This window comes from Pseudochaenichthys georgianus, chromosome 10 (assembly GCF_902827115.2).
Source record: "Pseudochaenichthys georgianus chromosome 10, fPseGeo1.2, whole genome shotgun sequence".
Lineage (NCBI taxonomy): Eukaryota > Metazoa > Chordata > Actinopteri > Perciformes > Channichthyidae > Pseudochaenichthys > Pseudochaenichthys georgianus.
In genome coordinates this window covers 6011949-6028189 of record NC_047512.1, presented here as the reverse complement: position 1 = coordinate 6028189, position 16241 = coordinate 6011949, and the positions used below count along the sequence as shown (strand labels likewise).

General features: G+C 42.1%; 3 protein-coding genes across 4 annotated transcripts in view; 2 read left to right on the top strand and 1 right to left on the bottom strand.

Moving 5' to 3' along the window:
• Window positions 1–634, bottom strand: part of leprotl1 (leptin receptor overlapping transcript like 1) — a 7872-nt gene extending 7238 nt beyond the window's left edge. For both annotated transcript variants that reach the window (XM_071204595.1, XM_034092322.2), the window contains exons 1-2: window positions 556–634; window positions 26–158 (exon numbers count right to left, since the gene is read on the bottom strand). In XM_071204595.1, coding sequence (XP_071060696.1) covers window positions 26–41 — 16 coding nt within the window. In that variant the 5' untranslated portion in view covers window positions 42–158; window positions 556–634. The remainder of the gene's footprint in view (window positions 1–25; window positions 159–555) is intronic.
• On the top strand, window positions 577–11966 carry srp72 (signal recognition particle 72). The gene is made up of 19 exons (XM_034092320.2): window positions 577–708; window positions 1493–1613; window positions 2079–2199; window positions 2396–2539; window positions 2632–2743; window positions 2832–2863; window positions 3235–3359; window positions 3556–3613; window positions 4433–4564; window positions 4657–4785; window positions 5557–5629; window positions 5900–5964; window positions 6491–6586; window positions 6777–6880; window positions 7088–7165; window positions 9201–9338; window positions 9464–9501; window positions 10084–10243; window positions 10992–11966. Exons 1-19 carry the CDS (start codon window positions 609–611, stop codon window positions 11170–11172), a joined length of 2007 nt encoding a protein of 668 aa, XP_033948211.1. The 5' UTR covers window positions 577–608; the 3' UTR covers window positions 11173–11966.
• Window positions 11967–14070: 2104 nt separating this feature from the next.
• LOC117454238 (snRNA-activating protein complex subunit 1-like) lies at window positions 14071–16231 on the top strand. Its single transcript, XM_034093403.2, has 2 exons — window positions 14071–15185; window positions 15749–16231. The coding sequence occupies exons 1-2, from the start codon at window positions 14463–14465 to the stop codon at window positions 16130–16132; spliced, it is 1107 nt and encodes a 368-aa protein (XP_033949294.1). The 5' UTR covers window positions 14071–14462; the 3' UTR covers window positions 16133–16231.
• The last annotated feature ends 10 nt before the right edge of the window (window positions 16232–16241 follow it).

Here is a 16241-nt window from a genome sequence, read left to right as displayed (position 1 = left end):
GGAATGAAAAGTGGACTTGGCTTACCTTTAATCCCAGCCATTTCTCCTGGACAAAAGCTCGACTCACAGCCCTGACGAATGACAACAGTGCCCCCCCTCCGAGTGAAGCCGAGAGATGACGAGTCCGACCGAACCTCCGGCAGTGCTGCCTTCAAGAGCTAGAATAAAGTTCGGAATTATGTTACTATCACAGAAATAACCTGATTAAATAAAGGTGAATTATTGTTTGTAGTTTTATTGTTGATTGTCAATGAGAGGGGAATAGGTTTCCGGCAATTACAACTTTGACATAAATCGGTGTCGGACACTAAGAAAGTCTTTATTATTATGAGGCAATGTATAAACGATGTTACTACTAACTGCCTACTATGGCAGCTCTACGAAAGCCTCACTTTTCATGTTGGCTATGAAGGCATAATTTGCCCGAATGTAACAATTATGTGTAACACACATATAGAATTATTATTATTATTATAGAATGAAGTCGTGGTCAATCATTAATCATCTTTTTGAGTATTTATTTAAATTAAATAAATATACAGAATTCTTGTTTACCTGGATGTGTACAGCTTCTACTTCCGCAGACTCTGTGAGCCCATTCAGCGAAGATGGCGAGCGGAGGGATCTCGGTCGCTTCGCTGTGGACCGAAGTGAACCGCTGTGGGCAGAATGGAGACTTTACAAGAGCTCTTAAAGCTGTGACTAAACGTACGTATTCACATCTTTCCTTGCTACTCTCAAACAAAACCTGTAATTGCTGGTAAACAGTGGAAAAACTGTCTAGTTCTTCAGTGGCTGAGCTAGGGCCAACAGCATGACCAGCTGTTAGCATGTGGCTAAGCTAATGGTGGTTACACATGTACTTGTCAGGTCTCTCAAACAAGCAATTAGCTTTGTATGGTAAAAGTATATTCATAAATGTATACTTGAGTGTCGTGGCTACACATGCATCGAGTGTGTGTAGATTTGATGTGACATTATAAAGTAGTATTTAGCTGAATAAATGCGTGGTCCTGTCTTGACTAGTGACGTGTCCCTAGCCTTACAGCTAACTAATCATAATGCTAACCAGCTTTCAGTCAGCTGTCACCAGACCGTTAGAAACATTTTTTCTTTCAATAATACTGTTCTCCGTCAGCACTAAAATAGTCCTTCCTTCTATTATTTAGCCTACTAATGATACAAACATTATAATAAACATACTAGTGTACTGACATTATGAATCTCCTCTCCGCTTTCCTTTCATTTTTTATTGGGGTATTTTCATATTATAGTGCAGGTAATATGCACTGTTATACTTAAGAAGACAACATGTTTTAAAGTTAGGTTTCATCAGGATTCCTTTTCTCAATTCATTATTTCTATGTATTCTCCTTCTGTCTGATTGGGTTTATTTTTATAGAAATACACTTGTTCATGATTTAAGCTCTCTTTTTTTAAGACACACTCTTTGAAAATCTCTTTAATCTGCTTTGTTTTATCTTGTTCACAGTTGTGCAGGACAACAGGGAGGATGTGACGGCTCTTCACTGTAAATTAGTTTGCCTCGTTCAGAACGGCAGCTTCAAAGAGGCGCTGAATGTCATGAACACTCATTCAAAACTGCTCGGCGGGTAATATACTATTTCTCTGTTTTTCTTTAATGTGTTGACTCTTATAGACCGTATTGAAGTGTATGTGTAGAGCACAGTCTTGTACAAAAGCAGTAGAAAGTGCTTTATAGAGGGGAAAACAAGTAATAACTGACATACACAAATCCTAGCTCTTCCAAAATAGTAACTCACGTAACGGCAAGCCTACATTCATTTAATACTCGAGGGGCGCAGGCACTGAAGTACTATCAGATATATTTATATAAATACATTTGTCACAACACCTACTTGCTCGCCTATTAAAAATACAACCTATATGTTTTAATGCTGTAATGCTAATGTTATCAAAACTGTTCAACAATATACATAACTGAATACATTTTTTGCAATGCTTGTTTGATGCTTTACACACAAACAATAACGTGAGTACTTGTCGTGCAGTTGGCTCCATCTCCCCACTGAAATAATGTTTATCTCCTTTCTCAGTGACGTTGTGTTTGAGAAGGCGTACTGCGAGTACCGTCTGAACCGAGTGGAAAGCGCCCTGAAGACCATCGAGTCTGCTCCTGAGCAGACAGACAAGCTGAAGGAGCTGTATGGTCAAGTGGTGAGGCTGAACGGCATCTAATTATTGCTGGATGTCTTTGATCTGTGGACTTCGCTTGTAAACCATGTATCTTGAAAGTGGACGGTGTTCCTACCCAGCTCTTCGTTTGTGAATGTGATGGAAAAGCATCAAAGGTTTTCTCTCAACCTCTCAAAGACTCCTGCTGATAGTAAGTGTCTCTCTCTTTGTTTTGCAGCTGTACAGGATGGAGCGCTACGATGACTGCAAGTCCGTCTACACTGACCTGATCAGAAACTCCCAGGACGAGTACGAGGAGGAGAGGAAGACCAACCTCTCTGCTGTGGTGGCGTCTATGAGTCAGTGGGAGAAAGCGCCATTGGTAAGCTCTTTAACAACATTTTTAAAAATGTAGTTATTTTTCAACATGCATGTATTGTGTATTAAGAAGATGTGTTGCGTGTTCTGCTACAGGAGGATCTGGGTCTCCCTGAGTCCACGTATGAGCTGTGCTACAACGCTGCCTGCGCTCTGATTGGTCAAGGACAGCTGACGGAGGCGCTGGGCAAACTACAGGAAGCGGAGGGTCAGTCTCTCTCTGATCTGAGTTTCTGTCCGATTTCTCTTTGATCAATTCTTTGGTTTGACATGAACTGATTGTCTTCCTTTCACAGAGCTGTGCCGAGTGTCCTTGGCAGAGGATTCTGTGAGTGCTGCCTTTTGCTTTATCAAGCCTTATTCACTATTGGTAGCAGATGCTTGTCGATGATGATGTGATGCACTATGTATGTGGATTGATGTCGAAAGATAACCAAGTGGACAATAATGAATATGGATTCTTAATATATGTAAACAAAGAATTGTGAAAGGCAATAATCTTGTAGAATTGTTTTATCTTGAGGGATGTTGCGTGGGTAACTCAGCCGCCACATTTCTAAATACCCCAAAAGAGAAACGAGAAGAATATACACGAATGAATTAAATATGGTGTTTTTCTTTGGACTAAATGCACACCAAAGCCCACGCTTGTCTTCAATGCCCTCCTGATAATCTCTGGTTGTTGTTTGGTCCTCTCAGGATGTGACTGAGGAGGACATCGAGTCAGAGCTGGCTGTAATCCATTCTCAGATGGCGTACGTCATGCAGTTACAGGGCCGCACGGACGAGGCTCTGCAGCTCTACAACCAGGTCATCAAGCTCAAGTGAGTTCATCAGAAGCAGAGGAATGATGTCGCACATGTTGAATGAATATAGTCGATCCTGGTTAAAGTGTGATTGTGTGGAAATGCCTGTTAACTTGTTGCTGGCATAGATGTACACAAGTCAATGCATGAGCTGTGAGTTTAGTGCGTGACCAGTGGAGCTGCTAAATGAATATTCCATGCTCTTTATTCGCAGGCCGTCAGACGTGGGGCTGCTCGCGGTGACTGCCAACAATATCATTACAATAAACAAGGTGAGTGTTTGACGCTCAAACATTTACCTGCACCGAATATTCCAACTTCTGCCCTGATTCGAGACAACATTACTACGAAGCCTTTTGCAACAAACGTGCAATGGTTTTCTGACTAACACAGATAGCTGACCAGAAACAGGCGAAAGGCTTTGTGTCGCAAAGAACACACAATTGAAATGCATAACCCGAATGTATACATGCTCACAGCGCTTCCGCCAGGGGGGCGTCTTGCCGTCGTGTGGTGTCACCCTGAACTCGAGCCGAGGGAGTCCAAAAAAATAAGAAATTCCAGAGAAGATCGAGTTTTTATCGCTTGAAATGACGAAAAGGAAAAAGGACCAGGACACCCCTCCGATTCTTTTCGCCGCCAGGAAAGCGTGTTCCTGTGACGGGAAGTGTACTGCCGGCGAGCGGGGGGGGGGGGAATAGTGGAGCCTCGCAGCGGCGAAACAGAGGCTCCGTGGTTAAGAGCCGGAACTCCTATCACTAATACGTAAAGAGATGGTATCTATAAGGGACGGCTCAATTCACACCCCCCCCCCCTTTCCCTCGCCGCCCTGGTCTGGCGGAAACACTCCATGCTCATGAAACTATCTGCATATCCTACGTGTGTTTATTTGAAAATCCTACACATAATAAAGGCTTATTCCAAATGTCCCAAGTGAATAATGTTTTAACACGACCCTGTTGTCATATCATGTAGAGCACTAAAAGTGTTGCATGCAAACACGGTACACTTGGCTACTATTTCATCTTAACTCAAAGGCAAAATGCTGCTTTAATTGAATGTGTTTTAATGAAAGCGCTCTCTTTCCGTAGGACCAAAACGTGTTTGACTCTAAGAAAAAGGTGAAGCTGACGAACGCTGAAGGTGTGGAGTTCAAGCTGGCCAAGAAGCAGCTGCAGGCCATCGACTTCAACAAATCCCTGCTGGCCATGTACACCAACCAGGTAGAGGAAGAGCTGTTGCTTCACATCGAGAGCAGAGCAGGACTGGCTTCTCAGAATGCTGATCAGGATCACGTGTGCATTAACATCCACAGGCTGAGCAGTGCCGGAAGCTGTCGTCCAGTCTCCAGGCTCAGAACCCGGGTCACCCCCGGCCGGTCCTGATCCAGGTGGCTCAGCTGTGCCGAGAGAAGCAGCACGGCCGGGCCATCGAGCTGCTGCAGGTACAGAGACATTACACTGCTGTTGTCTTCAACGTCCCCTATTGTACAAAATCCACTTCTTCATGTCTCTTCTACATCAACATGTGTCCCCTCTTCTTCGTGTCTCTTCTACATCAACATGTGTCCCCTCTTCTTCGTGTCTCTTCTACATCAACATGTGTCCCCTCTTCTTCGTGTCTCTTCTACATCAACATGTGTCCCCTCTTCTTCATGTCTCTTCTACATCAACATGTGTCCCCTCTTCTTCGTGTCTCTTCTACATCAACATGTGTCCCCTCTTCTTCGTGTCTCTTCTACATCAACATGTGTCCCCTCTTCTTCGTGTCTCTTCTACATCAACATGTGTCCCCTCTTCTTCGTGTCTCTTCTACATCAACATGTGTCCCCTCTTCTTCGTGTCTCTTCTACATCAACATGTGTCCCCTCTTCTTCGTGTCTCTTCTACATCAACATGTGTCAGTTCACGAGCCTCCCCCCGTCAGAGTTGTACAGACCGACGGGTTAATAATGGATTTTGACGAATATGTTACAATCCTGTCCGTCATAATGACGGGCAGCGAAAAAGTCTAGCGCCACCTCTGCTCCTGCTTTTCTTTCTGATCATGTAAAAGTCGAACACCAACTTGGAGATGATTCATTCCCAGTTGGGCTATCCACGATCCAAATGTAGGCCAGTACTGAAAGACACTTTTTTTTTAAACCCTGAATTTAGTTTTTCAGTGATTTCTGTTTTCTTAGACGATGCTTTCTAACTCTCCTTTTGTTTTCCAGCAATTCTCAGACCAACATCCAGAGAGTGCGTCTGGCATCAAACTGACAATGGCCCAACTCTATTTAATACAAGGTACATGATTTACACTGATTAGGTTTGAGTACGGACCCTACTCTTACTTACCTTCACTCCCTCAGGACAGGGTGTCAGTCCTGAATTACCCAGGGTCTTCTAATAAACACGTTCAAGTTGTTCAAATGAGGCAAATTAGGTTGTTTAACGGAGTAGTTTATGTTTTTAACGATCAGTCTTTCAGAGTTTTATAAAATGTTAAATTACGGGATTCTTTATAATGGTCACATGGCGGCATTTGTTTTATAATACTCTGTTTTTGGTCTTCAGGTCACGTAACAAAAGCTTGTGATGTTCTAAGGTCAATAGAAGAGTTCAAGCACAAATCGGGGATGGTAAGTCTGCTCAGAATTGTCACAAAGTCTCTTTTAACTAACGCATGGCCGGGTTATGTCCCCTGGTAACTGTGTAAACTCTTTAATGGCGCTTTTCCACTCAGTTTATTTATGTCTGTAGGCCGTTGTTGTGAGTGTGGACGGCGCATATACTGCGTTAGCTTAGCCGATCTCCATTCAGAAAACACGCATTTTAAAAGGTTTTCCGTCTGCCGTCTTTGAAACGTGTATTACAATTAAATCACGGTAAAATATGTTCATTTTGTTGTAGTTGTAGTCCCCTTGCCAGCGATTCTCTCTGAGCATTTAGCAGTTGAGAGTGTTGACGTCACTCGTTTAGCATATTCAGCCCGGTTGCTGGCCCGGTAAGGGATTTTGGAGGGCCAGAAAAAAGGTGAAAAAGTAGTCCTGAGCCGGAACTACCCCTCGTGGAAAAGCAAAACCGGCCCGCTTAAACCGTGCTAAGTGCTGCGGTGGAGAAGCGCCATAATTGAACTCTGATCTCACCGTGTCTTTGACTCCTCAGATTTCCGCTCTGGTAACGATGTACTCCCATGAAGAAGACATCGACAGCGCTATCGAGGTTTTCAAACAAGGGATCGAGCATTACCAGTCTGAGCAGGTTTGTGTCCTATGTTTTAATTGTGAAAATAACATTAAAGCATCAAGTGACATCGAGTCAAAATGAAGTATGGCCTATAGTGAAGGTGGTTTCATAACATCTTAATATGACAATTGAAGCCACCTCAGGAAGTAGTCTTTGAATGTATTTTTCACTGAATGACCGTCCTGCTCTTCCTCCTCCTCCACAGTCCGGATCTGCTGCTCACTTGGCTCTTGTACGAGAAGCTGCCAATTTCAAACTGAAGTACGGTCGGAAAAAAGAAGCCATCAGTGATCTGGAGCAGCTGTGGAAGTGAGTTGCAGCTCTGTAGAAACACTCTCACAGAGTGTTTGTGATGAAGTGGAAGTTATCTCCCAGCTGTCAGTTCAATCATTCTTGCCTGCATGACTAAGTAGCTCGTTTGTTAGACGCTGCTTATAGAGCCGAACAACTCAAATGTGGAAGAATTTCTTCTTTATAAAAATGAAGCTAAACGTGTTTCCTTTTTTCCTAATGCAGTCAAAACACTAAGGACATCCACACACTGGCACAACTCATCTCTGCGTACTCTCTGGTGGACACGGATAAAGCCAAATCGTATCCTTTGACCTCTTGAACATTTGAAATGTACATATTGTTTTTATGGGTGGATGATCCAATAAATCAGGAAACAGAAACGACACATTGTGCTTTTAGGAAGATATAACAGGCATCAGGGCTGCACGATATCGGAAAAAACTGACATTACGATTTCCCCCCCCCTGTGATATATATATATATATATATATATATTAGTGCCGTCAAAATTATCGCGTTAACGGCGGTAATTAATTTTTTGAATTAATTGCGTTAAAATATTTAACGCATTTAACGCATGTGCAGAATGGCCCGCCCCCTAAGTGCCACCAGTGGCAGCGCCAGGGTATGGCTGGGGTAGGCTACACCCATACCAAGAAATGGCTTAGCCCCACCATGAAACATGATGTTAAAGTAAGCAAAATAAAGTCTGCCAACTCGCGCGGAGTAAATTGCACAGACAGCAGTTAGTAAGATTGATTTCAGTAGCCACGGTTTTGAAAACTTTTGTCACGTAGTGATCGTCTTCTCAATAGAACATCTTTGATAACGGCGTGGTGTTGTTGCAGGAAGTCCCGACGCAGAATACTCTTGCTGTAGTACAGGGCAGAGCCATATAATAGTAATAATATGGCTCTGGTACAGGGGTGCACAAACTGGTACGCAGGTTAGTTGCGTAATCTGAAATGCGTACCGTCACTTGTGTCACAAAGCGCATTTGCGTACCGACGTACTTGTGAAGCTTTTCCAGAAGGCGGTTAGATCACCGGACGACAGAGTCGGTCTCCGTGTGCACAGACAGGCTGCTGTTAACGTCGGTCTGTACAACGGAACTGTGCCAAAACTACGCCAACCGGCTGCGGAGGGAGACTCCCCCCTTCACTGGAGAACTGCGCTAAAACAGCTGATCACAACGTTCACACTCTGTGGTCACGAAGTCCTCCACTAGCCCCCCCCCCCCCCCCCCCCTCTGTCGACTTTCCTGTAGTACTCCCCGTTGATAGAAATCAACACGTAATGAATTAAGACCCTACGGTTTGATGATTGATGGGTGTGTGGGTTGTCTTTCATTTTGACACACAGAACAATGTTATAATAAACATAGATACTGTGTTAAATGGATATATCCGCCTGCTTTCATTTATCTTTCCATTCCCAACAATATACATAAAGAAATGGCATATTTTGGACATAGTTCGAATGGTGATTAATCATGATTAATTAATTTCTAAGCTGTGATTAATCTGATTAAAAATTGTAATCGTTTGACAGCCCTAATAAATATATATATATTGCGATATGAAAAAATACAGGAATTGAAGAAAATACTTGTTTCCTTGAACTTGAATGCTATCCAATTGGTATTTTTCTAACTATATTTAACCGGATGAAGGATTTTAGTCACGGACGTCTGGATCTTAAGTTATCAGAGCAACACGCTGAGCTAGCTCGGTTAGCAGCGCCGAACTGGAGAAACACATGAAACTACTTTATTCAGTGGTTTTACCTTTTAATCACCGGGTCCGTTTGCTTTGGAGATTTGATTGTGATCGGTGGTTTGCTGTGCATGCAGAGCCGGCATGTCACTCACTCAAGTACCCCATGAGAGCCGCAAGAGTTTTCCTTTTGTAGCAAGCAGAAAAATAATTGTAAAATGACGTGTTTGAGTTAATTTGCCTACTTAATATCACACGTCCTAAAAAAAATGTATTTACTTTATTTATTTTTTCTCCTGCGATGTATGCGGATATCGCAATTATCGTGACGACACCATATATCGTGCAGCCCTAATAGGCATTGCTTAGTTGTGAAACTGATTGTCAGAATGAAAAGTTGTTTCCATTTGCAGCCCTAGAAGACCACACCACAAACGCTAAAGACTAGTACCGTGTTAATTGTATAGAAAACGGTAATGGAGCCTCATTATTTGTTATCCAACCTGAGATTTTTACCGTATTGGTATTGTATATTAATGCATTTTTTTGTTTGTTAATGACTCTTGGATTAATTTAAGCTGTCTACATTCAATGTACATTTCCTAAGCATTCCTGTGCAGCCTCAGCAAACACCTCCCCTCCGCAGAGACGATGGCCTTAAATGTGGACGTGGACGAGCTGGAGAACTCCCACGGAGCAAACTATGTCAGGAAAAAGGCAGCGAAGGTCATCGGAGAAAACCTTCCCAAAGAACAGAGGTAATCTCACCGGCTTCAGGAATAACTACATTTAGATGGTATTTGTTCATAGAAAAGTATTAAGGACGAGCTCGGGGGCTACACCTTCACCTCCGTAACGCTTACGTCTGGGTTTTTATTTACAGCCAAGGCGACATCAAAAAGAAGAAGAAGAAAAAGAAAGGTATGCAAAATCCTCACATATTGTTGGTGCTTTGAATGAAATCCAAAATAACAAATAATGGGAACTTGCTTTGACAAAACGCTTCAAAAAGACATGACTACGAATACTACTACTGCTACTACTACTGCTGCCGCTACTACTGCTACTGCTACTACTACTACTGCTGCTACTGCTACTACTACTGCTACTACCACTAATACGACTACGACTGCTACTAATACTGCTGCTACTACTACTGCTGCTACTACTACTGCTGCTACTGCTACTACTACTGCTACTACCACTAATACGACTACGACTGCTACTACTACTGCTGCTACTGCTACTACTACTACTAATACCACTAATACGACTGCTACTACCTCTACTACGACTACTAATACTACTTCTACTACAACTACTACTACGACTACTAATACAACTTTAAATGTAAATGAAATCCAAAATAACAAAGAATGGGAACTTGCTTTGACAAAACGCTTCAAAAAGACATGACTCCTTAAAAGCTGTACTCACCTTGGTAACTTGGCATCTAGTTATTTACCAGAGATCTGCCTAACCTGATATTTTTGTATTTTCTAGGCAAACTGCCCAAGAACTGCGACCTCTCAGCGACCCCTGACATGGAGCGGTGGCTGCCCATGAGGGAGCGTACCTGCTACAGAGGCAAGAAGAAGGGCAAGAAGAAGGACACGATAGGAAAAGGAACACAGGGAGCGACGGCAGGAGCTTCGGCCGAGCTGTGAGTAAAGGATCATGACCTGAGGGTGGAGCTGTAGCCTTCATTATCTACACTCTGATGGAAGTGAAGCACTCGAGTGTCCTTTCTGATTCCCTGCCAGTTATTCCTCAGTGGAGATGTGCAGAGCCACAATACAAAGTAGTGTTAGTGGCAGCAAAAGTATACATCCATATGTGAGGCAGTGACAACTTTTTAATAAAACAATTGTTACATTTTTATAATATAAAATATCACCTACATTTTCAACAATCGTACCACACGTGTTCAGATTTTCAAATGAGTCAAATTTGCTTTTTTAACTATTTGTCGTTGTATATTGAATATCTTTTTTTGTGTTCATCTTCTCATTTAACTCTTGAAAAGAAAGGAAATGGACCTCTTACTATTCCTTTAAGATATTTGAGGGCACAGAGAATCACAGGGCGTCACATTTGAACTTGTTTAAAGGGTTTTTCATAGACATTTAAAAGCTAAATGTTGCCAGGGTGAAAAACATATTTCCTTGAGAGACATTTCTGAGAGTCCGACCTAAACATTTCAGATGTGTGTATCTCACACGGCACTGTAACTTCAATTCATGTACCTTTTATTATCTTTGCTTTTAAATGAGTGTTTTTAAATGCCATGTTATAATATGTTTCTTAATGTCTTTCATGTTTGTAAAGCACTTTGAACGGCCTTGTGTTGAAAGGTGCTCTATAAATCCATGCCTTGCCTTCTGACATGATTTCTCCCCCCGTTGTTCCAGGGATGCCAGTAAGACGGCCAGCAGCCCCCCCACCTCCCCCAGACCCGGCTCTGCGTCCGGCTCCTCCACGGCCCCCGCCAGCAACGTGGTTCCCCCCCGACAGCAGAAACCTGCAGCGCCCGGGGCAACGCGCAAGAAGGTACCACAGAAGAAGAAGAAAGGAGGCAAAGGAGGCTGGTAGTCGGAGGGAAGCATCACGTGACACACCGCTGCCTCAGAGAAATCAGCTTTTTTATGTTTCAAGTTTATTTTTGTTCTGGCCATTCATTGAATTATGTGAAACCAAAAGCTCCCCTCTGCTATTCTGTGTCATTCATTTGTGTGTTAAAAGTACACAAGAGTATTTAAAGGACGTTTCTACACAAATTAACTTTTTGTTGCTCTGCAAAAGCAAGTGGTTTTACTCGCGACCTTGTGAGGTCACAATTAAAAAGACAGATATTGCCATTTTTTTTTTTTTTTCATTAAAGGTTCAGATGAATGGTAAAATGCTTTTGTTTACTTTTACCTGGTGCGCCATTTTTTTTTTTTATTCCAAGTTGCTCACATTTGTCCCCTTGTAATTTACAAAGACCTTCAGACACATCTCTAAATGTCTTTATTAAAAAAATGGTGAATCCTCTTACCCTCTATTCAATGAAATCACTGACAGCCTGTCACTACTGACATCAAAACATATTCAATGCATTTTCTTAATATTTTACCATGTGGTGGTTAGGATGATAGAAACTGCCTTTTCAAGCTAACATTGACATTTTTGGGAGAATGTTCCTTAATATTTCTTGATTCCGAGAAATAAGATATCACACTATGGCTGTTTGCTTCATGTTTTCTTAAATTGTCCCTTTTACTTTCAATCAGCTACAAATAAGTGAATATTTATTTTGTAATCCCTGTGTTGGTCTAAATTCAAGCAAAACCCAGAGCTTGTTTTCAGACCAAACGGTCTAAGTCTTAATAAAACCCTGAACAAAGGCACATGACCCCTGTGGTTCCTCCTATGATATAACTACGGTGTAATGATCTGTGTGTGGAGTTGGCATTTGGATTAGTTATTTATTTTTGATGGAATATGACTTGATTTGGGTAAAAGAGAGTTGTTTTGGCAGGTGTTGACCCCTATTCATTTGAACAGGGCAGAAATCCAAAATATGAAACGTATTGAAAATAATCATCTAAAATAAGATCAGATAAAAGATGTCTTACTTCTTCCAGTGTAGAATGCAAGGTTGCATTGATTTGGAGTCAATAGGTCATTTGACATGGGAGCTATTTAAAATAAATGATACTTTGGAGTCACTTGGTCGCATGACAATGAATTTATTTTACAACAGGAAATCGTCTTTCAAGTTAAAATAATGTAATGAAAAATTCCTAAAGAAGCTGTGCCACATAAACATAATTATTAGCATCATCTTAAATGGGCCATTTCTGAGTTCATTCAAATGATAAGTTATTGATGGTCCAACCCAGTCTCATAAAAAAACGTGTAATAACTACGTTGGTCCACAACGTAGGACGTAGTATTTCTACAAAAACGCATCTGAAATTGTAAGATCCCTACATTTTTTTTCACCATTCATTCCAATGAATGCAGAAAAAAAAACATGGCCGAACTTCGTTTTATTCTCGGTGTAAAATGCCTATTTTAAAGTTAGTTTGGCCATTAAAATGCGTTTTGATGTCATTTGATGCGAGAAAGATGAGTTGTTATTTCAGATTATGTGTGCAGTGGATGCACATGATCTTTAGTTTGCTAGTTATTACGAAGATTACTTCAGGAAATGGTGTCGATTCAACGTTTTCATTGTTACCAAGGTGGTTGCTAGGGACGCTGCTATCGATATTATTTCTGTTATGTTGTGTAACTGTTTAATGGTGTAATCTTTATTGCTACCCCCTTCCCCGTCAATGTATAGTGTTGGTCCACAGCGCAAACGTATTAGTTTAACAAAATCCGCATCTAAAATTGTGGCATAGATATAGGGTTGCCAACTTCCAGAAATGGAGAAACGGGACACATGGATGATTTTCCGAAAGATTTTCGGGTTTCTGGCGGATTTACACCGTTTAATACTGGCCACTTCTTACTATGGGAAATACGAAAATGTCTTTTAAAACTACAACTCCCAGTAGAGACGTGCCATAGAACATGTTGCGAAAGCCAGCATCAGAGCCAGCATGTGTAGTTCTGGGGACGGGGTGGGGGATGGGGGAACGGGGTGGACCCGTTCAAATCCAGTTTTGGACAGTCTGCCGTGGTTCCATCTCATTTCAAGTGCTGTTCGACGCTCGGCACACTCTCCAATCACAGAGCTTGAGGACTATCACGGGGTTTGTCAAGCGAAGCGGAGAGAATACTTACTTCCGGGTGTAATATTCTGTAAAGCAAATGAGCTGCTCCGACCCTCGGTCCTGACGGACTCCAACTTGTGTTTATTAATCAAACAAATAAATAAACAGAAGGATAATTATGTGTTATTGTTGAGTAAATGGAGAATTGCACAGGGCAAATAATGTATCTATGCCACAATTTTAGATGCGGATTTAGTTAAACTAATATGTTTGCGCTGTGGACCAACACTATACATTGACGGGGAAGGGGGTAGCAATAAAGATAACACCATTAAACAGTTACACAACATAACAGAAATAATATCCATAGCAGCGTCGTATCGACACAATTTCCTGAAGTAATCTTCGTAATAACTAGCAAACTAAAGATCATGTGCATCCACTGCACACATAATCTGAAATAACAACTCATATTTCTCGCATCAAATGACATCAAAACGAATTTTAATGGCCAAACTAACTTTAAAATAGTCATTTTACACTGAGAATAAAACGAAGTTCGGCCATGTTTTTTTTTTTCTGCAGGGAGAAATTTGAAGATCACGTGACAGAGACGCCAGCCATTGGAAATGAATGGTGAAAAAAAACGTGGGGATCTTACAATTTCAGAGGCGTTTTTGTAAAAATACTACGTCCTACGTTGTGGACCAACTAGTTATTACCTTTATATATACAGTCTATGGTTATTACACGTTTTTTTGTGAGACTGGATTGGATGGTCCATGCAAGTGAACCCCTGAGAAAGGGGGCTCAGAAGTGAGCGAGACGTAGGGCATATTTAGTGTTACTGTTTTATAGTCATTTTATTATATTTTAAACTTTGGTGCACTGCCTTTTAAACATGCTGCTGTCAAGAAACGTAACACTCGTGGGGTGAAAAGGGGTGCTGCAGCACAGACACTGACATAAATAAAGACCTTTTTGAACTTTAAAGTAGAGGAAAAATACTAATATGAACCTGAAAATGAGCACAATTGCTGCCAGACCACACCTGCTTTGAAATAACCCTAATTGACTCCTTCCACCGGGCGTGATTATCCAATGAAAAGCCTCACTTGCTCTGAAGAGCTCCTTCAGTCTCCTGGCTGTTTCTGAGGTGCACATTTTGTGGACAGGATGCCTCGTGAGCGACCTATTTACAGTGACTTCTTCTACGATCCTCTGACTGAAGATGTGGAGGAACTACTTGCTCGTTTCCAGCAGTCGGACTCCATCAGGTACGAGTACTTCTCCGCCGCTTGGAGGCAGGTGGGCTTCTCCGATGTTTTTATAGGCATCGTCAGTATGGCTGAGCAGAAGAGGTTCAGCAGAGTAACCTTAGCTACTGCTGTGAAGTACTTCTTGCCTCCATACAGCTACCAGATCAGGGTGGGAGGCCTTTATCTGATGTTTGCTTTGTACAACACACAACTCGCCGTCCCCCGTGTGCCGATTAGGCTCGCCCTGGGGGACTGGGACATAATCCAGAGGTTTCTCAAGGACTCGGTGAACTCAGGGCATCAAGATGTGGTGTACATCTATCACAAGCTTGTTGCAGCAAAAGCCATTCACTTCACCGCAATGCCGCACTTTCTCTCCTTCCTAAAGCTGAGGAAACGAAAGCAGAACAACGTATGTGCAGAGTTTATTGGGAGGTCCATGGCCGTGCAGGAGCTCTTCTCCGCAGACATCCTGGAGGAGGTGAGCAACATTGAGAGCCAGTATGAGAAGCTGAAGGAGAACACGGTGGCGGTCAGGTGTGAGGCCTCCATGACCCAACGAGACTTCACCGCTCGCCTGAAGGACTGCATGGCGGACTTCCTCACCTGGCAGCAGAAGACCTTCTCACAAGCAGAGGCGGTAATAGTCATATTTAATTCCAGAAGTACTGTTACGAGTAAAAGTCGTACATTCAAAACCTTACTTCAGTAAAAGTACAAAAGTATCGGCATCAAGTTATACTGGAGTATTAGTAGGAGTAAAAGTTCTCCTTATAATGACCCATTTCAGAATCATATATATCTTGAGTTACTGATAATGTACGTGTTTTTATCACACCTGGTAAATGTATAGCTAATTTAAATACTTTATATACTGCTGCTGGATATTTTAACCTCTAAATGTATGTCAACGTGTATTTAACATTTGATTTACATATTTTTTCTTTTACAAGCTAATCTAAATCTCTAAAAAGTAACTCCAAGCTGGCAAATAAATGTAATGGAGTAAAAAGTACAATACTGACTTTTAAGAGTAGAAATTACCATAAACTGAGAATAGGTTAAAGTACAAGTACCCAGTTGTGTAAAAGTAAGTCCAAAATGTAGTACAGTAGAAGTATTAAGAAGCATAAAATGGTTACAAGTACCTCAAAATTGTACTTAAGTAGTATGTACTTTGTTTCTTTACACCACTGCTTGCAGGATAACAAAGGTGGCGGTGGAGATGATGATGAGGATGAGGAAGAGGAGGAGGAGGAAGAAAGGGACTATAAGGCCAGCAGCAGCAGAGCCAGACTTATCTCCTCCATCAAGCAGAAGAGCTACAGCAAATTCCAGGAGGCGCCGAAGGCCCGGAGGCACCGGCAGCCGGAGAAGCTGAAGGTGGAGTCCTCCAGCTCGGGATCAGAGCATCATTATGGGTCTGGGAGGAAGAGGAGACCTCCTTCTCTGAGGGCTCGGACCTGGAAGAGTCTCGGGGTGACGAAGGACGAGAGCCGGGTGCAGGTCTGGCTCCTCAGCGCTCCGGAGCAGAAGGAGAGGGTGCCGGTGAAGAGGACCAACCAGACACCACCCTACAAAGAATGATGGGAAGGGAGGAAGTCTTCCAGCTGCAACCATGTGTTCTGTCTGTTTGTTTGTTTGTGTTCTTCCAGGTAAATAAAGTTATTTTCAATTGTAAAATTACCTTTTAGTT

Excerpts from the sequence above, each read along its gene's own strand:
- srp72 (XM_034092320.2), top strand. The coding sequence starts at position 609 with ATGGCGAGCGGAGGGATCTCGGTCGCTTCGCTGTGGACCGAAGTGAAC. Across the intron at positions 2,540-2,631 it reads AGTGGGAGAAAGCGCCATTG|GAGGATCTGGGTCTCCCTGA; the intron begins GTAAGCTCTTTA and ends GTTCTGCTACAG. Across the intron at positions 3,614-4,432 it reads ATATCATTACAATAAACAAG|GACCAAAACGTGTTTGACTC; the intron begins GTGAGTGTTTGA and ends CTCTTTCCGTAG.
- LOC117454238 (XM_034093403.2), top strand. The coding sequence starts at position 14,463 with ATGCCTCGTGAGCGACCTATTTACAGTGACTTCTTCTACGATCCTCTG. Across the intron at positions 15,186-15,748 it reads CCTTCTCACAAGCAGAGGCG|GATAACAAAGGTGGCGGTGG; the intron begins GTAATAGTCATA and ends CACTGCTTGCAG.